Raw genomic sequence first — 23,428 nt, 5'->3', positions numbered from 1 at the left:
GTATCAATGTTGCTCGAATTAGTGTAGGACTTTGTCTCACATTAATGACAAACAAATGTTAAATGCTACATACATTTCTTTGGACAGTAAGGTTGGCCTCGGAACCAAGCTCAACGTTCTGACTGAACATGGAGATGAAAAGATAACAAAAATATCACAGCTTCCGGCCTTTGCTGTAACTCTTTACTTGAAAAACGTTACGAGTGCTTCCTTTCCCATTTCCCTTCACGCCTCCCATCCCTCTCTCTTCTCTCCATAATCTGCCTTGATTTATTGCCACGGGGGCCCTGCCTGCCGCCTGAACCGAACCCACCTACAGACCCATCAAAGGCTGATGCAAGGTCTGGATCACCAACACTACCAGTATCCCCTGAGTCTCTACTCCCATCCAAGTTTTCTTCATATCCTGCACTGCGCTCATCTGCTCGATCTCGTGATTGTAAAATGGTAGGTAGCTGGTTTGGGAATGCACGTGAGGACAATACAACAGTAGGTGTGGATGAGGTCAAGTTGGTTGCAGCAGGTAAACCAGAAGCAGAAGTTGCTGGCTGAGAAGTATTCTCACGGCCTCTACTGCTCGACCTTGGGCCACCACCATCATGGCTTGATCTTCCATTTTCTCTCTCTCGATATCTCTCCCTAGGCCGGCTGTAAAAGGAGAAGATTAGATGCGGCAGCAGGAATTGAAGTCCAATGACAAATAAAATTTCTTATGGTTTGTGTGAATTAGTGAAATAAAATTCTCCAACACATTTCAACAGATTCCAGAAAAGAAATTCAGAAAACTGCCAGAGAAGCAGAATAATTCAAAGAAAGGAGGATAGTGGCTTAGTGTTTCTAATTACTAAATAAGTCAAAATCCTAAAGAAGACGATGAACAGAATGTGCAAAATAAAAAGTGATACTGATAAAAAGTCTATATGATGAGACATGATTTGATGACAAGAGTTGGCTTTTACAAAATAAATTTATAAGCGGTACTGATAAAATTCTTCCAACCATCCAGCCATGTAAATATGATGAGACAGATGATTTGATGACAAGAGTTAGCTTTTACACAATATATTTATACTCCGTAATTCTTACTAGTTCCTATATCCACTAGTTTCTTACCATGTTTAAGCTTTCAAATGAAACCGCAGAAAACCAAACAATGCTTCAGAAAAAGGATTTGTTGCATCCCCCTAACAGATTGCTTTCTTCAATTCAGAGTCTATTTCCATTAGAGAACCTGAGATCAAATGAAAAGAGAATACAGGTCTGCAACTTGGTGTCGTTGCCCTGCCACTTGTGATGTGGGAACAACCCAACGGACTCCACATTGAAAGTAAACTCACACTAGACAGTGGTTCCATGTCAAACGAGTAGGCAGCATATTGACATAAAGGGCCGTAAACTCACATTACATGGTTATTTTCCGCAAACAAAACTAACTACATAGGCAATCCCATGCCAGAAGGTTGTAAATGCATTATAAGAGATCAATATGGTAGAAGTCTACTTTCTCATAGCAAGAGATCATTCCCTACCTCAAAGTAAATCAAACATTTATTTTTTTTACTTAACCCTTGTAGTGAGGAGATGCTTCAGCAATAATACTTTGGATGAAAGGACAAGACTTTCCGTGTAGACATTAATATATCTTTGAAAACGTTTTAGACCTGTCAAAGCACCTTTCTGTCACTTGTACTGCTGTCATAGATCACATAGATCTGTAGCTATTTGCCAGCTAAAGAGTGGTCTAATAGGCAACATCTTGTTCCAATCTCCCTCCTCTAAGGTAACCTCTCTCTCTAGTTTTATCTCAAAACAGGTAATTTAGTACTCTCCTTAGCTTCTTATAATTCATCAGATTCAGGAGATGGAATAAAGAACATGGCAGTAGGTGTGAAGAATTTTAAACTTTCTGGATTTTAGGCAAATATCAATTCTCAATGGAATGCCAATTAAATACTTCCCAAAACAATAAAAGGCACATCAAACAAGAACTGCATTACAATCATAGCCATGAGCATTTGCATTTACATAGAAAACGAGACCTTCTAGATGGTTGATTGTTTATTGAAGCTTGCACAATTGATTTTACTATAGCAACAGATTTTGGAAAACCTAGAAAATACCAACTGGGAAGTTTAAATTTTGATTACCTGGGTCAACAGGCCGTTACATATCCTATTTAAGACTAGGAGATAGATTATCTATTTTTTCTTCTAATACAATGTCATTGAACCAGTTCGTCTACAGACTAATAAAAGCCACCTTTGCAGCACTCTCGACGATTGCTTCTCTGTCATAGCATGTCCAGCAAGCGTTGCTGCCAAATAGGAAGCTTTGCAGCATAAGTTCCAATGGTCCAGTAGTTCAAATCAGTTTAAATACCCCCTTGTCAAAAGGAGCCAAGTACTCTAATCAAAAGGTGGGGAAGGCATTAGAAAAATAACATGCATGAACTCAGTGCTGCTTGCTAAGCGGCTACAGAGATAAGCAACTGAAAAAGGATCACTATGGTATAAGGTAATTAATGCCTAGTATGAAATGAGGCCCATAGCTGGCTACCAAGAAACATCCCTCCAAACACTCTCCAGTGTGTGGAAATGAATTTTGCAGCAGAAACCAACAACAGAAGAGAATCTCAGTTTCCATGCCTAAGAGAGAAAACTAGCTTGCTTCTGGTCCAATTGCTAGGCTGGAGCCAAACCTCTCTCGCTGGCCTTCCCAAGACTATTCAACCTAGCCAGAAACCAGAAGATATCTGTTTCTGATTCCAAGTTGCTGAGCAATCAGGTGCTGGAATCCAAACCTCAGGAAGCTGAAGAGTCAGTCAGCCACCTAACATTGCTTGAAGCCCACTATGTTTCAGACGAGGGGTTCAATGAAATTATATGGGCACCTTGTACAATTGGTCAGTTTACAGTTGCCTCCCTTCATAAATGCTACCAGAGATCCTACTGTAAACTGTGGTGTATTGCTTCATTGCCAGTTTAGAAAGAAAGAATGTGTTGAAAGATGTCATGAGGGATAGTTTGGTAACTTTACCTTTCCAGAAATGCCTAGTGATGACACCATCATGATCAGTATTGTCTTGAAGTGTCTATAGATGTATTTTCATGTAGCTTGAAGTTGTACATGTAAGAGTTATAGGTATGTAAGTGTCTAAGGAGCATTTTTGTCCTTCAGACTTTTCTCACTAAAGTTATAAAGAAAGGGAGGTTGGGCTCGACCCCCAAGAGAGGAGAGCCTCTCATTGCTCTCCTCCAGAACTTCTCCTCTTTTATCGTCTCCTTTCTCTCTTTATCTTCTCAAATCCTTCCTTTTAACACTATGGGATGCTATTCTACTCAAATTCGACATCTGTCTATGTATGCCTCTCTCTCTCAACTAGCTTCTTCAGCAATGTCTCTCCTGTCCCCTGCTTCTCTATGGAAAAGCCGTAAGGAAGGCATCTTTAGCAACAATCCCCTGGCATCTATGGCGGGAGAGGAACAGATGAACCTTTGAAGGGAAAGGCAGCTCATTTGGGAGTGTGATTGAGAAAGCAATCCATACTATTCCTATGGGCTCACAGCTTTCATGGTCTCCCTCCATTTCCATCATCAGTCATAAGAAAATTCTGGAGAAAAGTGATGTGGTTCAGCATTCACAACCTCTGATAATGGTTGAAGGGCAACCCCCACCCCCAGATTGGATTAAATTGAACTTCAATGGCTCCTCTTTTAGTACCCAGGTTGGATTTTCAGAAACAGCGCAGGTCAAATCCTTCTAGCCTTGTCTGGGAACAGCTGGAATATGCAGCTCAAATGAAGCAGAATTGAGGGGCCCTATTAGAGGATCTCAGGCAGTTAAAGCAAAGTTTGGATGCACCTCTTATGGTGGACAGCAACTCAGCCTTGGTCATTAGCTGGGGCAGCAAAAATACCCCGGCTCTTTGGCAACTCAAGCAGGTCTTTGATGAAATTGCAGACCTCTCTTTGGAGCGGGCATATTGCCTGGATCAAAGTGCATAGATCAGAAAATTCAGTTGCTGATCACCTAGCCAAAGCTTGAGTGACCAAAGCCTCCTGGCCTCTGGGCCTTCTCTTCCTATCTAGCTTGGCCTTTGGCCAGATTGTACCTCAAGTTGTACTCGATGTCCTCTAAGTTTTCTCTAATTTATCAATAAAAGCACTTTGCCAATTTTTTAAAAAAAGCAGTTCATCTGATCCTGGAACTAATGTATACCGGTAATAGAAATGTGCATTTGGGTCTGTGTGTGACAGCTCACAAAATCAAGAATTTCTCAATGAAAAAAAAAATTGTATTTGATAACTTCAAAAGGAAGTTCTATATCAACCTACTTACAAATAAATATAACCACCATTATAAGATTCAGAAAACTGTTAAGAACATACCTGCCGGAAGTAGAGGAAGAGAATTCTCTTCGAGAAGAACGTACTCCAGATTCTGCCTGTTCTAGTTCACGCTGGAGCTCCCTCTGGAACAAAATTAATTTTAAGATCCGTTAAAAAAAAAATTTAGATCTATAATGGAACCGCACAGAAACATTCATACCGATATATAGGAGAATAAATGAGTAGTAAACATGAAAGGTTTAAAGCCTGAAAACTTTTGTGAGTAACCAGATATCCATAATACATTCTTTACCTGTGTTTGCCTCTCTCTTTCCATGTCTAGATTGTATCGCAGTTCTCTGGTTTTTGCACGTTCCAGATCCAATAGCCTCTGTCTCTCAATCTCTTGTTCAGATAAACTTGTTCTCTCCCTAGATATGGATGTAAACAGAGAAACATTGAATAAAAACTTAATCTTCATGTCTAAACATCAGTATAAAAGAATCCAAAAGATTCCTTTTGAAACATAGTTTGGACCACATGATTTGATGGAAGAACCTGTCAAGCTCTTTCAAAAGCTCTGTTTCCCGTAAAGCTGCCTCTTCTAAATACTTTTGCCGAGCACACCTTTCAAGAAGTTTTTTTTGTCGGCGTGCTGCTATTTCTTCTCTGAGTTTTGATTTCTCTCTGTTAACAGAGAAATATTCCAACAAAAAAAAAAAAAACAAGAATAAGAAACCTGCAAACCAATTGTAGAACAACATAGACTCAAATGTAAATAATTTGGGTCCAGAAGCAAACTTTAATGCTATTATTGGATAAGGACATTGCATAAAGGAAACTGTCAGCAGTCCAATGAAATTCATGCCTTCGACACTTACAAGGAATGGATGGTATCCTTAATCTGTTCCAGTCGGTTATCCTTCAGATGAGCTGCATAAAATAAAAGCATAAGTTGGTTCAATTTATGAAAGTCCATATGACAGTTCAAGTGAACACATACTACTAGATGAAATCAGTGAACTTGGAGACTTATGCATTCCACATATTGAATTTTGAGAAACGCCCTGCAATGCTTGCTCTGTCTGAATTAGGTCTAATTCTATTTCAGACTCTTCAAGTTCCTGCAAGATTAGCCATTGCTATAAATACAACCTGGTCCAGTGCACAAGAACAACATTATTACAGCTGAGATAGCATCAAGGAAACACTGGCGGCAACTAACCCTAGCTTCTTGGTCCAATTTCTTTGAGAATAAATCAAAGTATGATTGCACTGATGTCAAATTGGACAGAACCTGTATAACAAAATAATGGATTAATATGGAAAGCATATATTGTTATTCAAAAAATTAACAAGAAAAAGTTTATAATTTAGAAATTCAATGCTAAGATATCGCTTGTGAAGGAAACAAACAGTAGATGCATCTAACAGAAACGTATGTTTCTGCACTCTGCATTTTTAGAATGTTTCACAGAACACAAAATATTCAACAGAAACTCTGTGAAGCTGCTAACCTGAAGAATTGTTTCACGGGTGCTCCCAAACTCAGGATCGCTATGTTTTGTAGCAGAAGATGACGAAAGCATTTCTTTCAGGACCTTTATCAAAACAAACCATGAGTTTCCAAATAAATAACAAGAGCACAGAAATTAAGGAGGAAGAAGAAGAAAGGCTTTAGCAGCAAAGTTATATTTTCTCAAGAATTCCGTGAAACCCACAGGCCCCATGAGCAGCCCAAGTTTGAGCAAGATCAATTCATGCTGCACCTAGTGGATTTAGGTTTTTATTATTTTTTCTGTCGTCAGACTTTATCAGTTAATTTCTGTTTAATTTTTATCTACCAAGACTGTTGTATCTTAGTCATTTTGTCTCAAGCAGTACTGTAGATCTTTAGGGTTAATGTATAAAGCGTCATGCAGATAGTATACAGAGATTTTCCAAAAGAAATAAGTCAGTTTGATGCTTACATGGATATTTTCTCTGCTTTGTGTCCTTTTCATTCTTACACCTATTGCCCTCTATTTCTTCTTGCTTTCTTTATTTCAATTCAATGACGGTGTCAAAAACTTTTTTCTTTTTTTCTTTTTTTGAAAATTTGATTACATGTACACATTACAACCCATACCCCAGTGAGACTAGAACCCAAGGCCTCACACCAATGGAGACTAAGACACATCGAAGAAAAAATCAATTCTTGATTCCTTTCTTTTATATTTTTCACTCTTCATGGACAGGCCGTTTGGACCATAATTAGGATAAAATACTAGGATTTCTAAAGTATTCAAATGGTTTCCCCAACATCAATTTTCAATCCATATCAACCTAAAACCCTAACATAAGTCCTCCAAACCTGGCAAGCAATGAAAGAGTAGCAGCCTTTATAAAGAAATGATGTATTGCAGATGAGAACTTCAAAAAAAAATAAAAGTAGGTGGAGCATTTGTATGTGAATGATTTCACCTACAAGAAAACTCCTATGAGACCACTGAGCAGTAGTCTCACCTACGACTACAATTATTGGTATTGATGCCTAGAAGTAACTAGAATAAAAACTTCTATTTCTAACCATTCTCTATAACTAGTAGCAAACCATCTCACAAAAGAACATGCAACATATATTTGTAAAAATAGTAGGAAAAGTACCTCTTTTGCATCATCCCCTTCACTTCGAAGTTTACACAGAGCCTGGCAAGTCTTTTCTGTTTCACCAAACCTTCCCTCTGCACATCATACCAAGTTTAATTCTAAACAAATCTTAGCAGATTTTACTAACTCTACCTAAAAAATGCACCAAAAGAGTATAATTTTTTAAAAGAACTGTTTTGTGCAGGACTAATTGGGTGCATTCCATTATTCAAAGATCAGGTGAAGTAAACACTGGTATTTTTCCAAAAAAAAAAGAAAAAAGAAAAAAATAAACACTGGTCACAATTGTAAAACTATTATACATTATTCCTTCAAGTCCTGTAGAAATCATTCGTCTTCTAAGTGCATTATATTACTTGGTCATCCAAACAGACAATATTAGATACCTTTGATGAAATAAGTGATCAGAAAACAACTTTAATCAGAAGGATCTTGAATAATACCTGCTTTAGGCATTGCCAAGGACTCAAGGTTTCTCCAAACACTTTCAGGTATTAAAGCAATGTCCTTGGCAGGGGAGTACAAGCATGCATGCCCAATAAGAGCCAGTGAAAGCTGTGTCATAGGGCCCTCACACATTGGATAGGCATGTTTTGCCAAAGCATGGAGAATCTTATCTGCTGCCCCAAGAAATGATTGCAGTTGGTTCCTCTGAGCAAAAGGAATATAGTCTAATAGAAGCACCATAGAATGGGTCCTCAAAATCATGCAGATATCTGATGATGCTATTGCTGCTACCATATCCCATGTACTTGTGACTAGAAAGCAAAGAACAGCTGGTGGAATGGATATAACTGAATGGGAGACAAATGACTTTTCATGAGTCAAGTAAGGAAATCCTGCAGTTTCATGTGTACCCTGACCAACAAGTCTACCTAGCTGTTGTATTGCAATAGATCTTTGCTCTGGTTCAGAATGACCAAGCATTGTACAGAACAAATCACCCAAAAAAGTCTGACCTTCTTGGAGGCTACCAATGTCCCTTGCTAATAACATTGTTATCCATTTCTCAGTTCGAAGTCGCCAAGAAATTTTTGGAGCTTGAGAACAGAAGTGCTTAACAGCAGTACATATAGTGGGAACCACATGTTCCAAACAAAAAAATTGAGGCAGCCCAAGTAAAAAGTCCAGCATAAAAGATGCCACTTGCCAACAATGATTTTGCTCATATTTGACAACAGCTTCAGCTGTCCCCATCAGAGCACTTCTCCAATGGACCAAAAACTGATCATCTGAATTGGATAAAATTATATGTCTACAGTCATCATGCTCATTACTTTTAGCAGACTGGCAAATAGAAGCCAAACATCTGGAGTACAGGTAACATGTGGCCATAGCCAGAGTTACCTTCTTTGCCAACTGCGGATGAAGTTTCCAGCAATGATCAACAGAAGGGTTGAGCTTTGAAATCAATGTTTCTAATCCTTCACAGAATTCCTCAATCTCCTTCAAAGATAAGCAATTGCCCCCACCCATTGATGGACAGGATACACTGTCAGTATTCACTAATTCTTGAGGAACCTCAGTTCTCAGAGAACCTTGTGGATTATCAAGAAGATGTGAGGGGATAAATGAGCCTTCATGAAGACTTGATTCAACTTTTAATTCAGCTACTTGGGGGTTCTGAACTGGGTTAATGCCAAACACCCCCAAAGCTCGAATTAGTATCTCTTGACAGCTTTCCATCAATTTTAGAAATGCAAGTAAGTAGTCGTAGAAAGAAGAAGCAGGTTCAAAGGAGGCAAAATCAACCCAAAATGACAGAGACTGCAAAACCTCCATCCTCTTCAGAAAGGATAAATCAGGATAGACAGTACCCAAAATGAAAATTACCAGTGCACTTTGATATTCTCTGTCAGGAGAACCCACCTGATTATCATTCCTGATACTGTTCAGGAGTTCTTCAAAACATAAGGTCTCAAAATTCAGACAAGAAGACTCATTACTAAGCAATTTCTCATAGTTGGACGCCTTCTGTATAGCGTATGAGATAAGTGGCTTCAGCAAAGACATTAAAGAATTAAGAAAATCTACATCAAAATAGGAGTTTCTACATAATGCTAACAATATTTGCACCACCCTAGGTATTTCAGGCAACATAGCTTCCATATGTTCAGCTACAATAGCTTCTAGTACATACAAGATAATTGCTTTAGCATTTTTAGCAGCAAATCCTTTCAGGCTGACACTTCCAGTAGATGGCTTGTCCTTGTCTGCATCTAAAAATGGCCATAAACACAATTGAGAAAACCAACACAGAGCATCAGGGACAGCATAGGTTGGCAGAGATTTCAACTGCAAGGCCACAGCCTTCAGAATAACCTCCCCAAAGTTCCCAAATTGCTTTTTCATATTTGGAAAGAACTTATGGAGGTCAGGGTAAATGACTTGAAAAGACTCTTCCCCATGTGCTTTATCAGAAAGTGCGGTACTACTAGTTACTTGAAAATCTTCTTTAACTGCCACTGACTTGGGACCCTCACTTTTTTGGTTAACAATTTCATCCACGAGGGCAAGCTCATCTGTGAAGATAGAAAGTAAGAAAGTCAACTGTGACAGATCCGATGCAAGAAATAAACGCTCTTCCACAAACTGCTTTGCATACTCAGATACAGCCATCCAACCTAAGAATCGGACCAGAGGAAAAGCACTAACTGAAAATTTGGGTATCCTTTGAATCCATGATGATGGCGGAACTAAACTTCTATAATGGGACTTGTATGGGGTGTTAATTGCAAAGTTGGCACCATCATCACCACCACCAGAGGCAATTACTAATCTTTGAAGCAATAGCCAATGTCTTTGTACTCCATAGACTTTCTCTGGATCCAGGAGAAGGCTGCCCTCTTTCAGCTGATAATATAGAGAAGTCAGCAATCTGTTAAGATGCTCAGCTGACCCTAATATAACATCAATCACATCTTCAGGAGGGCAGAATAATTCAGTGGCACAGTGCAACAGAAATAATAGGCTTTGAATGAGAATTTCATGCATTGAATGCTGATCCCTCTGCAGACGCTGCATCAGAAATTGGCACAATAGAGCTTGATTATGTCGAACTAGAGTCACTGCATCTGCATAGAGTTCATCCGGAGGAGAAATTTTTACACCTTGTGAAACTTCAACAGTATCATACACGCACAATTGCTGGTCAGATTTTGTGTTCTGATAGTACTCCCTATCCATCTCAGCAGCTTGGAGGAGTATCTCAAGAACAACTCTATCTCTTTTCCGTTCAAGATGACCAACATTCTCCAAATCACTATTTACCCCACTAAATCTTTTCAGATCTGTGATATTGTTGTAGCTTTGAGGAATTATTTTGGTGCCACCAACATTTAACCTACTCATGAGCTTTGGATTGATGGTCCTAAAAGCCATCATGAAGAAAGGATTCACATAACACTCAGCAGCTAAAAGCAAAGCATCAATTGCAGCATCATGCGCCTCTGCAGTGACATCCTGCTGGGAGTGTAAGTCTATTGCCAAACGCCGAAATTCAGATGCCCTGAGCTCACAATCTTGATGATTCACAAGATGCAAATAGTCCGCCTGCAAATGGAAGTACTCAGAAGCAAAGCCCAAGTCCAGGTGTATGGTATTTTGGTTCTGGTCATCCATTTTTTTTTTAACTGTATTTTTCCTTTCTGAGACAACCTCACTGTGACTAGATTCTGAAATAATTTTCTCTGAAGTAAGTCCTTCAAAATGGTTAATTGGGCTCCTCAACATCATATTTTTTAACTCTGGAGGGGCAAATAGGAGATTGGAATCTTCGAGCACATCCATCTTCACAGAATTTTCCAACGCCTCAGATTTTCCATCAGTATCATCATGGCTTACAGATTTGTTGATAGACCAATGAGGAACTGAAGAACCAGATGAATTGGTCGAAGCTTCAAGATCCCCTGTTTTGGATGCTGAAAATTTGCACCCGTCAATTTCAGGAGGCAGTGACATGTGGGGTCCCAGAATTGAAAGAAGTACACTACAGTAGCCACAAAAGAGAATGAGTCACCACACCATCTAGAGAATAATATAGAGATAAGAGAGAGAGAGAGAGAGAGCAAGGAAGACGAAGAAAAAAACAGAAATGACTTTCCAATGTTTCAAACCTTGGAGGCACTGATCCTCGTCTCCATTCAGATTCCAAGGATGGAAGAACAGCAGGCCTGTAAACTGCCATTCGAATGATGTTGAGAGCTAAAGCACAGCCGTGCTCCCGCTTCTCCACAAAAATAGCAGAAACATCTCCAAATGCAATTGTGTTCCCCACAGAAGTTATGACAGGATCAAGAAACGGCTCAAGCATTTCTATGAGAAACAACAAGTTATGTTTGACCTCCTGCAAGTAGGAAAGCATATGGGATAAGAGAAAACCAAGTGCTCAGTAGTATGCACCAAACATAACTCATGCGAGAACACTGTGTTCCATGTAAAGATGAGCAGAGCTGGTCAATTAGTAATGGAGCTTGTCTTAATACAGTGAACATAAAAGTGAAGAATTCTGTTCTGAAAATATAACAAGGATATGGCATTAATCGGAGTATTGGTAAACAACCATAAACAATGGGTAACAATGTTAGTGGGAATAGTCCCACATATATAAATGTTGAGAAAAATCCTACTATAGTTACAAAATGACCTCCTAACTTCAGTTACCCATATTGAGTTGGACCTGGACCCAACTTTACCAAATAAACTAATCAGGTTTCCTCTAAATCTGGAGGGAATTACATAGCACTAATTATAATCACAGAAATCATACTTTATACTTTGGTAGAATGTCATCCATATGCCCAGATAAAGCCAGAATTATATATTTCAGGGCAGCACGAGCTTGACTGGCCGAATAACGAACACCCTGCAATATATCAGAATAGCAACTAGTAGTTTCAAATATATACAACCGTGCAATGAACAAAATCTGTATCTCTGCACATGTGTGAATGCCCCAAGTGATAATTGAAACAGCAGTATATTGATAGCTGAAGTCAATTTCATAGAATCTTACCTGGATTGTGCCCAAAAGGTCCTCCAGGAGTTCAATTGTAAGGTCCACCTGTAATGCAATTGATCAAGAACTGAAAAGGCTTGAATAGTCAAACTCAAAAGAGAACTGACCTTCGCAATCACCATAGATATCCATGGTGCCAGTGGCCCTGTACAGAGATCGATCAGAACACATGCAGCCTTTGCCTGACAAGGTGTAGTACAGGTTAAAGCCTTTCAAATTAGAAAAATATTCCGTGATTCATATATTAAGCCTAAACATGAAAGTAACATGTGATGATGAAAATAAATAAAAAAGAAGTTTGTTGAAAAATGGTTAATAAAAAAAAAGGTGGAGGTAACAAACATGTGAAGGTAAAAATGATGACAAATAACCAGCACAGGCATGAAGAAGTGGTAGGTACACTGATGACGATGACATTCCAACAATCTGCAATTATAGTGAGATAATGAGCAACTTACGTAGAACAACTGTGGTAAAACTATTCAGTTAATTAAAAAATAAAATCACCAAGATATACTGCTGACCACCTGAAAGAGAGCCTGCTGTACAGAGGGATGTTTCCACTGTGAGAAACTATCATCCAAGTGATCTGAAAGACTGATAATAGGAGGACGAAGGGCTGGAAGAAGAGCATAAAAGGAATTGTCAACATATGAATCAAACTCAGTGCTATTTTTTAAAATTTCGTGTGTTTGTGTGTGGGTGAGGGAGAGTCAGCACCTGGTAATAGTGCTTGCACAAGTGGTAATGCAGACCAAAAGTTTGTATTACTGTCAACCAGCTTGGAGCAGAGAAGAGGCTACACTAGTGATAATAACACAAAAGTTGAATTATGCTAATTCGAATATGACAAAAAGTGCATCACAAAACCCAAAATTCCAATTTACCTACCTGTGTGGCACATGCAAAAAGAACATGGAGGATTCCTTCTTCAACTAAACCAATATCCAAAACATTCAGATAACTGATATCCCAGTGATCATCAGGTATCTTAAATTCTTCTCCAAACAAGCATGAGTAGTCAGCAATTATTGGAGGATTCAGATTATCTTCAGTTTTGGATGCCTCAGACACAACGGAAGAAGATATTGTATCACAGGAAGGTCTCAATGCCTCAGCTAACATACCAGGCTCAGAAAGCTTCTGTAAAGCTCGGGCAGCCTAAACAGAACGAAACATTTTGTTTTCACACAGGTAAAGAGCATCATGAATCAAAATATGAGAAGTTTGAGATATACTAGTTGGCAAACAGATCCCAGATGAGAATCTGTATAAGCTTTCCTCAGTAGTATGAACACCGAATCTGGGCGGAAGACAATGGAGGTGGCACCAGGTTGGGCATAAGGTGAAGGGCTACGCAATCTCCTGGGCTGAGCCTGGAAACAACACAAACAACTCAAGTTGGTATTGGACTCAGTCATACCAACACATATGAATGGAGTGTTTTACCTAGAAATGTAAGTTAGTATATACACTATTGTCAATGAATCAGAAGCAGAAATAAGAAAATAGGTGACAAAATATAACTGAAAATAAGAGGAAAATCATCGGCAACCTTAAAATCCATTAAGGGCAGCAAGTGTTACTGAAATAATTGGAAAATCGTCAAAGAACCCAGAAAATCCATTAAGGGTTTTATTCATCTGCAACAGTCTGCTAGTGCATTGACAGCTTGACACTCTTCCAAACAAATCTCCTACATTACGCCTAGCAAATTCAGTATGAACTCCTAACCAAACAGCATAAGGACATGTGATCCTCAAAAGCATTTACTACCAAAATGTCTTCCTTAGCATACCTAATTGGGTAAATTTCAGATTCATTCTTAGCATACCTTGCACCCTTCGCACGTAATTTTCAAATTATCTGTAACTGCCAGATGCAATGGAGAGTACTCTAAGTTGGAGCTCCAAATTGAGAGGATCTATTGTGGCTCACTCCAATTTACATATCCCAGAACAACCAAGAAGCTAACATTAATTAGATGATAATTAAGATGTTTATTAGTAATTTCATCATAGGTTTGGTTCCTGTGCTTGTTGATATTGTATTGTTTTTGTTATTCTCCTTTTCTTCTTAATGAAAATACACCGTTTAAAAAAAAACACCTTCTGTCTTTTAAGTCACCTAATATTAAAATGAAGGTTCAGCATCCTTTCTCATTTACAGCAAATCAACAATAGATCCCTTCGCCAAACCAACTTAAAAATTGCAAGAAAAAAACAACTACATTTCACCCTCTTCCCAATAAATGCAAACTTTGCTTTCTCCACTTACGGGAAACAGAAAAAAGCATTATATTAGTGTGTAATCATACCATCATACGTTACACATAAGAACTAGCATCCAAGTAGTGGTTCCCATTGATGGAAAGCACCAATAAAGACCAAAATGACAGAAATTCTTTATTCTAAGAACTAGCATTCGAATAGTGTTTCCCATTGATGAAAAGCACGGTAAAGACCAAAATGGTTGAACATTCTATATTCGATGCCTAGATAAAAGGATTCCGTTTCAAGAGCAAACTTACTGCTAGAACTTTCTGAAAAGGGCAAAAGAACAATCTCAGTAATAACTTTGAAAACTTTAAAGAGGATAATGCTGAACTATACCGTTACATCGAAACTAAATAAAAAGGAAAATTGAAAAAAAGAAAAAGGACCACCTCAAAGTTTGAGGAAACTGTTAAAGTTGAGGCTTGATTGTGCCTTAAAGCATCCATATCAGGAGGGCTCCCAAAAGCCTTAGCATGTTCCCTGCAATTTAAGTAAAAAACATTGTTTTTGGCATAAAAATATGAGCAAAAGAAGGCTTAGTCACTGCAAACCCTTCTCAGAGTGGATAAGTGAAACAAAAATCTTTCAAAATCTTTCATAGAAACATATACTTCAACCACTTTCCAGAACATCTAAAAAAGAAAACTCTACAGTCGGTAGGTTATTCTGGCCATGTGATCATTATTTCTGGAAAGCACAGATTTTGGAGAACTAGATGATCTTCTTTACTTGTCAACTACTTCCCTGGGGATAAAGTTCTCACACAAGTCAATAGTCTAGATGGCTAAATGCCGTATGTTCAAAACAGACATATGGATGACCTTATTGCCATGAGGTTCCATCATTTAGCTTCCTAACATCCAAATCAGGATCCACAAGCTGATAGTTTCTGGAAGTAGCAACCACATCTGTTAGAGACACCATTCTTGTTTATCATGATTTCCTCTTGGCTTAATTTGGCTGTTGACTTAAGATGTTTTTCCCACTATAAAAACCTGTTGACAGGAATTTCAGAACTCAACCTAGAGCAGAGTTGCACAACAATGAAGCAGTCAGCGTAGTATGATTTCTATAGTGGATCTCAAAGTTTCATATGTTAGCAGATTAGTGACAAACCTCCATACTTGGATAATGCAGGATCAGATATTCAAACCCCTATAATAAGCGACTAACAAAAACAGAAAATAAAGATTAAATAAACCTCATAATGTAGGGAATCAAATGAAACTGGTCATCACATCTCACAAATGTTAAGAATGTCATGGGAAAACCACAGACCCAAGAGATCATTTCATTAAGCTATTAACGCAAAAAATAAACCTTAAAGAATGAAATACAATTGCCCAAACCAATTAAACGAAATATAGCAGAAGGTAAACATAATTATATTTTTTATGATGAGAGTGACCTTGAATCCATGGTGAATAGCCGAATACAACTTATCTCCAATTAATTTTTATGTTGGTAACTTACCTCTCATTTAAAAGGCTAAGAATAGGGTAAAATGGCCCCACAAGCATTGCAAAAAATCGCAAGTTAGATTCTGCTGCTTCTGAGAAAATAGAAAGATCAGCCTGGATTGCAAAGAGAAGACCACACCAGAATTATTACAACTAAAAGAAATCATGTAGATTTTGGAAGCTTCCTAAATAGATAAATGTCATAGGGGATACCTCAAGTTGTGGTAGAAATGGAAGCAACCGGTTTGTCATATCTTGAAGCAACTAGAAGAAATTAGATGTTATGAGGATGGCATTTAAACATAAACGAATAATATTGTAAGTATATAAAGTGGGAGAGAGAGAGAGAGAGAGAATATATCAAGATTCCAGTGAAATTAGAGCCACACCTGGAGATGCATGTCATGAGCATCTTTTTTATTAGAAATAATATTTGGCAGTAGGTGACTAACAATCGGCTGAAACTCGGGTTCCAACCCGACAACAGGAACTCCAATCAGCTACAACAAGAACAAAAGTGATCACTTGGAGTTGAAAACTGCAGAAGATGTCAGAGGAAAAGAATACACGGTGGGTGTAACAAAATTAAAGGATTATCTAAGCAGACCAGGTCTCTCACTCTATAAAGTTGTAGTAACTCAGCAACCTCACTCCCACTCTGTCACTAGCATACTGCTTGAAGCTATCTCTACATCTATTATCCTGATACGTACTATCTAAGTAAAGTGAACCTTCTCGCTGCTTCGCTTACATTGCTGCTTCACTTACAACTTAAGCTTAGCTCATTGTGAGGCAGCAACCAAAGGAGCAGTTGTCCAGACATACAAAAATATGTACACTGAAGAAAAAAATATATACCAAACAATCACCTGAATAAAAAAAATTGCTATCGGATTCCCACGCAAACAAGATATTCGTACATAGCGGCAGGGTGTGTAGCCCACGGGGTATATCATATCACGTCTAGGGGCTTCACATCTTGGCCGAACTTTAACAAACGCCTCAGGCTGCGAAAATAAAACAAGTTGATAAAAAATAAAAGCCATTGAAAAACACATGAGTTTCAAAACAATCAGAAATTGATATCTAATAACAAATAAAATCTTTTTAACCACAAAAGTGAAGGTATAATGCTCCTAACAAGTAGCTGATAGAATATTTAGTAATTCCATCATTTATACCTTGTAACGCAAGCCAACTGCAATTTCCCATTCAAGAACAGACTTGTTATAAATACGTATATGCGAAAGTAAGCACGGTTCCTGCAAAATAATTTATACTGAGCAAACAATAATCTCAAGCTGGAACACAAAGTGCATAAGTAGCTTACTCCACGTAAGGAAAAAATATAAAGACTAAACATGTATCTCTCTGTATTGCAGGTTGCATGTTCTTGATTATTATGTCTAAAGAATCATATTACTTTTACAAGCCATTTCCACTTTCTTAACTCCTCATTACTAATGACAACCGTTTAACAAAGCAAAATAATTGTGCATTGAAGCGATATGTTGGTTCCACCATTCTCCGGCTGAGTCCAAATGTGCTGATGTGATAACCAGAGAAGAGTCTCTGTAACCTAATACTACAGTTTCAGACAATCACAAAGGATAATAAGGCACTCGTTTTTGTTTCCGCCACGCAGAAAATATTAAATGAAAAAAAACAATAATTCTATTCCAAACTGAGACAAGGTGTAAAATTGCTGAGCAGCAAGCGTGGGAATGTACCTGTCCAGAATTTCGCTCTTCTTGCTGCTCTTTGTTTACATGGAATACTACGTTTTCTCAAAATACTTTTCCCTAACATGGCCCTAGTTATCTTCTACATTCCATAAGATGTGAAATCTCTGCCTGCTAACAATCATCAACCGAATATGCTTCTCTATCCTTAAACTAGCCCACTACCGCTAATACTGGCTTTAGCTACTCCTGAGAGTGTACGAGGGGAACAGAGATTTAGTAACCGGTAAAAACCGCTCGGGAACCTTTTTGGACTGCCATTGGATTGGGATCCTTCACAACTAGTTACGAATACTTCAACTCAAAACCTTGCAATTCTGTATGCTAATCAGTCCGCCAACATTTGCAGAAAACCCAGACTCTCAAACCATAACTGAGGTCCATAAAATGAACTGAATGGGGACGGCGTCGCCCATTTAATTGAAACGCTAACTGAGCAAGATAACACCCGTGACATAAGTAGCAAACCTTGTCCTACAGGAGAGAAGAAATGAAGAACACCACGTGTTCCCAAAACTTATTGCTAGGAATTATTTATACTGAAATTTATAAATGCGAAAAAAAACATAATTCCACTCTTTACCAACTCTAAACTCGAAACTACAAAATCAACTAATGAGCACCATTAGCTAATTGAGAATTCATTTGAATGATGTCGGTAACAAACAAACCTCCAGTTCGAGCAAAATCCACTCCTTTGTGTTGGTCCCAGTAGACCAGTGAGTGCGAAGGTCGGAGTCGAGGACGTGAAGAGCTTTCTGCGAGGGTGATTCGCGCGACATAGCTTTTATTTTGTAGGGCAGGGGCTTCACTCTCGGCTCCAATTCCATTTCCATTTTCTTCTAGGAGAGATGCTTCTTCAGGGCTCAACAGAGCGGAGTGACTCTCAGACAAGCTGCAGACGCGAGTGTCATCTGAGAAGCGACGGGAATTGAGAGATGACTGATGAGAGGAGGCGGGAGAAGAAATAGCATTTTGGACGGGATTGTAATTTTTGGTAGTCAAAAGGACCTGCTCTCCTCTACTTCTGTCGGGATTACGTCCGACTAGGACCCGATTACCCGCTTCTGCTCAATCTTATTCCCGAGTCCTAACACGATATAGCTTTCCTCTCTTAGGCCCAGTGAGTGCCCTGATTGGAATTTTATATTTCAATAAAAGTTAAAAAAATTTATGAAAATAAGAAATTACATAAAAAAATTAGAATTTTCTAAAGAAAATTAAATTGACTTGCCTTTTTTAGGAAATAAATTAAAATTAATAATCAATCTTATATATTACAATACTAATTCAATAATTTTTTTGTAAAATAAAATATTAAATACAAATTTACCTCGTGCTTAAAAGTATTATAACATCAATTATCAAATACTTATTCAAAAAAAATTCAAATAGTTTTCCGATCCATCTTAACTAAAATATCTTACCTGAGAAATTATATAATTTTTTTATAATAATAATAATTTTTAATTAAAAAAATATTTTTAATAAACAAGAGGTAATGATCACTAGAAATGTATTTTTACTAAACAATAACAATATTTTAATTTGTGTATATTATAAAAATTATATTTTACAAAAATAATTACCATATAATAATTTTTTATTTAATGAGCAAATAACAATATTATCTGCCTTCACATGCATAAACACTGTTTTTATTTTAATTTCTTCTCTTAATAGTGCAATAAAATAGCTACCATGGCTACAGTCGCTCGCGGTATTCCCCACAACTCGACGGCGTCTGCTCTGATTAAAAGAAGATTTAAAAAATCCCAACACTGACAGAAGTATAAGATGAACAAAAGACCAGGAAGAGATTACAGGGAAAAACCGGTATTCGATGAGGAAAACGACGCAAAAGGCTATGGAATAAATGCGGCCACGACGGGACTCCGAAAAGCGCAGGTTCTACCCGGAGCACCTCCCGCACCAGAAGACCCAGAAGAAGAGAGGCTCCCCGTCAGGGGAATTTGGAATCTTACGCCCCGGGGATTACATCAGGTGCCTGTGGTTGGCCATGGCTGGGCAGTCGAGGAAATGGATGATTCTGGTGGCGACGATTTGGATTCAGGCTTTTACGGGGACTAATTTCGATTTCTCGGCGTATTCGTCGAATTTGAAATCGGTTATGGGGGTTTCTCAGGTGCAGTTGAATTACCTGGCAGTGGCGTCGGATCTTGGGAAGGCGTTTGGGTGGTCGTCGGGTCTTGCTCTGCTTTGTCTTCCGTTGCCGGTCGTTCTGTTTATTGCGGCGTTCATGGGCCTTGTTGGGTACGGGTTGCAGTGGCTCGTCTTGCAGAATCTTCTCTCGTTACCGTATTTCATGGTGAGTTTATTTTGAATCATTTGATCCTACTTCTCTCTCATTTCCATTTGTCGTTTCCAATAGAAATTGCATTATCATGCGCAACTATGAACCGTGCTGCAGAAGCAGAACTCTGATGTCGTCTCTGCGTCTGTTTTCCCTTCTCCTCTATTTCTATTGAATCTTGCCAGAATTCGAATTGGGTTCGCTGGATTTCTTATTTCCACCAAAATCTCTTCTTCATCTTTTTTCCGCTCGTGATTGCGTAACGGAGCATTCTCAGCTTACCAAAATTACATTAAAAAGATTTCTTTTATTTCTAGTGGTACTCCTTCATTTCTTCCGAACCCTCTCTTATGTGTCTTATGCACAAATCAAAATCTTTTTAGCGAATTGAACCAATAGAACGAGTTCTCTCAGTGTCCTCTGCAGTCTCCATTCATCTTCATTCTTAACAGAAGACGGCGATCTGCCCATCAATCACATTGCTTCCGCAAGCACAGGGAGAGAAAACCACCGGCAGTCATCGTCTCCTCCAGGGGACCGGCAAGAGTTTTTGACCTTTACGGCTTCTTTACATTTATCCAAATAATAAAAAAAAAAAAAACAAAGGATTCAAAGAACAAGCAGAGCTCTGCTGCTCGACTGTTCGCGAGTCCTACCCAGTTTTCAACCATCTGCTTGATCTGATTCTCGTGGGAGGAGACAACTTAGAATTCCACGAATCCGTGAGTTGTCGATTAAAAATTCGTGAAAGATTAATTCCTAGTTGCTTTCTTGCCTCGTCGTCAGCTCCAGCGCACAGTCAAATCTTCCCTGAAATCTCTGCTTTTTGGTTAAAGGTTTTCCTCCCCCTGCATGCGAGGCACCCTCGAGTCTAGACACGCGCAACACGTGGTAAGTTGCAACTGTATGTGTAACGTGCCGTTTCGGCCTCCTTTCCGGTGATTCGGCGACATAAGAGTCAAGAGAACATTCTTTATTAATTTCTGCATAAATCGGTTAAAACGGAATGGCAACCACACGAGCCGCACGTGTTTGAACGAACCGAACCACGTGCCACCTACTTTCTCTGGTAGATCAGGCACGTTATCAGCGGAGGCTCGCCTCGTCCAGCCACGTTCCCACCGGCCACTACCATATTGGCTTCTTTTTTTTTTTTTTTTTTTTTTTAATTTGTTTGACGTTTTCCTGATTGGTCAAACGAAGTGAAAATCTGCTTCTCCTTCTTCTCCTACAGGTGTTCTTCCTCTGCCTGGTTGCCGGCTGCAGCATCTGTTGGTTCAACACCGTCTGCTTCGTTCTCTGCATCCGGAACTTCACCGTCAACCGCTCGCTTGCCCTCTCCCTCACCGTCAGCTACAACGGCGTCAGCCCGGCGCTGTACACTCTCCTCGCCAGAGCCGTCCCACTGGAGTCCAACGCCCTCTACCTACTCCTCAACGCCCTCGTCCCACTAGTCATCTCCGTCGTCGTGCTTCTCCCCGTCATCCGCCAAACCGCCGTGAAGCACCCCGTCTCCCAGGACGAAGCCCGGCGTGACTCTCTAGTCTTCCTTCTCCTCTACGTTCTCGCTTTACTCGCCGGGATCTACCTCCTCGTTCTCAACTCTCTCGCTTCCGGTCTCACCGTAGCGCGTCTCCTCTTCGCCGGGGCCCTCCTCACGCTCACTTTCCCACTCTTTATCCCAGGGGTCATCTACGCGCGGGAATGGGCCAAACGGACCATCTACTCCGGGTTCAATCTGGTCGACGTGGAGAATCTCGAGCTGCAGAAGGGGCTGATGGGAAAGGATAACGGGGGCTCCGGCGAGAGGAAGGAAAGCGACGACGGCAGCGGGTTCTGTGAGAACGTGTTGGGGGAGGAGCACTCGGCGAAGATGCTGGTGGGGAGGCTCGATTTCTGGCTCTACTACCTGGCGTATTTCTGTGGCGGGACCGTGGGGATTGTTTACAGCAACAACCTCGGCCAGATAGCGCAGTCGCTCGGTTACGCTGCCGAGACGGAGGCGCTTGTCACCCTCTACTCTGCCTGTTCCTTCTTCGGCCGTTTGCTTGCTGCCGCTCCAGACTTCTTCCGTGAGTAAGTAGTGTCTCATTTTACAATTTACAGTACCTTAATTAACTTCCATTAATACTTACATGCTAGCTTCTACCCTAGATTGATCGTTTGTGTTGATAAAAAAAGAAATGGGAAAAAAATACAAAAACGGCCCTATGATTTTGAGTCATTTGAGCACAAAAGATTCACTAATAATGTTTTTATGAGTATTTAATTAAGTAATTAAATCTTTTACTTCCGATATTCAGTTTATGCCTTTTTTACATGTACAGGAAGGTCTACTACGCGAGAACGCTGTGGCTGGCTGCTGCATTAGCACCCATGCCGACGGCCTTCCTCTTACTTGCCACAGCCACCGGCGGGAAAGCTCTCCAAATCGGAACGGGACTGGTCGGCCTAAGCTCCGGCTTCATCTTTGCCGCCGCTGTATCCATCACCTCGGAGCTCTTCGGCCCCAACAGCTTCGGCGTCAACCACAACATTTTGATCACAAACATCCCTCTCGGCTCCCTTGTCTACGGATCCCTTGCCGCTCTACTCTACGACGCCAATGGCAGCTCCTCCAACCCGCATAGCATCGTCTTGGTGGAGGGTGCCATCGTGTGCATGGGTAGACAGTGCTACAGGGAGACGTTTCTATGGTGGGGGTGCATCTGTGTAGTGGGTGTTGCTTCTAGCTTTGCTCTTTTCTTTCGAACACGGCCTGTTTATAATCGGTTCGAATATAATAGAACTATCACCCAGGGGTTTTAATGGCTACCAAGATACGTGAAAAAACGATTTGCCTCTTGAAACTCTTTCACGAAGCGTTCTTGCGAGGAATTTCTGACGGCTCATTGCTCTTTTCCACCCTGTTAATTTTCCTCAAATCGAAATGGACAGAGTTGATCCTCGACAGTCAAGACAGTTCAGAGGATGTGAACTTTCATTCTGGAAAATCATGCTAGTACAGTGTTTAGTTCTTTTGGGGTTCTTTGTCATCGGCATCCTTTTTTTTAAGGGAATTCTGCAACGGTGAGGGTGTCTTTGAGACTGGATACATAATTTATCGCTCCTTTTGAACCAAATCCCTGTAGGTCCACAGCAAATAGCAGAAGTTTTTAGCTCTGAAATGAGACAATCCTATCCTGGGATTATGGCATCCAAGAGTTTCAGTAGTGATTCTGCCAAGAGCATTGCACGCCAAAGAACTTAAGAGTTTGAGCAAGCAGCTTATTTTTCAACTGAGGCGTCGTCATGAAGCTTGGACAGATATCAATGTCAAATGAAAATTCAAGCCTTTACTAAAACAAAAAAGGGTGAAAATCTGAGGCGATGGACGGTTTACACAGAAACAGAACAGATGGTTCGGCATAAGAGCTGGCTAAGAGAAACCACAATATCCATCCAGAAAAAAAACAGAGAAGGCAGAAGTAGCAAGCGCATACAACTGACATTCGAAAGTAAACACACATCGTTTCGCTTCTGAGTCTGCATAAAATGATTTGCATTTGATAATATATCGATCTCTGGTAAATAACAAACAGAAGAATCTCCGAAAACTATTATTGTATGAAGAGGATTTCAATATCAGAGAAAAGAAAGCAG

At 39.7% G+C, this 23,428-nt stretch overlaps 2 protein-coding genes across 5 annotated transcripts; one reads left to right on the top strand and one right to left on the bottom strand.

Annotated features, from left to right (window-relative positions):
• Positions 1-18,404, bottom strand: LOC137934666 (uncharacterized). Of its 3 annotated transcripts, XM_068779127.1 has the most exons (26): positions 18,144-18,404; positions 16,912-16,992; positions 16,600-16,737; positions 16,120-16,230; positions 15,944-15,994; positions 15,744-15,844; positions 14,660-14,750; positions 13,233-13,370; positions 12,886-13,155; positions 12,715-12,793; positions 12,522-12,613; positions 12,337-12,420; positions 12,102-12,176; positions 11,992-12,039; positions 11,746-11,841; positions 11,093-11,322; positions 7,421-10,965; positions 6,975-7,051; positions 5,846-5,929; positions 5,554-5,625; positions 5,332-5,452; positions 5,210-5,261; positions 4,887-5,015; positions 4,642-4,759; positions 4,389-4,471; positions 1-648 (listed from the first exon to the last, which is right to left on the bottom strand). In XM_068779127.1, exons 1-26 carry the CDS (start codon positions 18,306-18,308, stop codon positions 198-200), a joined length of 6,582 nt encoding a protein of 2,193 aa, XP_068635228.1. In that variant the 5' UTR covers positions 18,309-18,404; the 3' UTR covers positions 1-197. The 3 variants fall into 3 exon arrangements, with proteins under 3 accessions (XP_068635228.1, XP_068635229.1, XP_068635230.1); XM_068779128.1 differs by lacking the exons at positions 16,600-16,737; positions 16,912-16,992; positions 18,144-18,404 and having other exon boundaries at positions 15,944-15,984; positions 16,120-16,189; XM_068779129.1 differs by lacking the exons at positions 1-648; positions 4,389-4,471; positions 4,642-4,759 and having other exon boundaries at positions 4,926-5,015; positions 5,361-5,452.
• A 907-nt stretch (positions 18,405-19,311) lies between these two features.
• On the top strand, positions 19,312-22,801 carry LOC137934684 (protein NUCLEAR FUSION DEFECTIVE 4-like). Of its 2 annotated transcripts, none has more exons than XM_068779166.1 (3): positions 19,312-19,801; positions 21,021-21,862; positions 22,114-22,801. In XM_068779166.1, the coding sequence occupies exons 1-3, from the start codon at positions 19,349-19,351 to the stop codon at positions 22,592-22,594; spliced, it is 1,776 nt and encodes a 591-aa protein (XP_068635267.1). In that variant the 5' UTR covers positions 19,312-19,348; the 3' UTR covers positions 22,595-22,801. The 2 variants fall into 2 exon arrangements, with proteins under 2 accessions (XP_068635267.1, XP_068635268.1); XM_068779167.1 differs by having other exon boundaries at positions 21,021-21,858; positions 22,114-22,225.
• The last annotated feature ends 627 nt before the right edge of the window (positions 22,802-23,428 follow it).

This window comes from Aristolochia californica, unplaced genomic scaffold, assembly GCF_029961685.1.
Source record: "Aristolochia californica isolate CCGP_79_NKW_82.1479 unplaced genomic scaffold, dmAriCali1.0.hap1 SCAF_6, whole genome shotgun sequence".
NCBI classification, from domain to species: Eukaryota; Viridiplantae; Streptophyta; class Magnoliopsida; order Piperales; family Aristolochiaceae; genus Aristolochia; species Aristolochia californica.
This window is presented reverse-complemented; position numbering and strand designations above follow the sequence as displayed.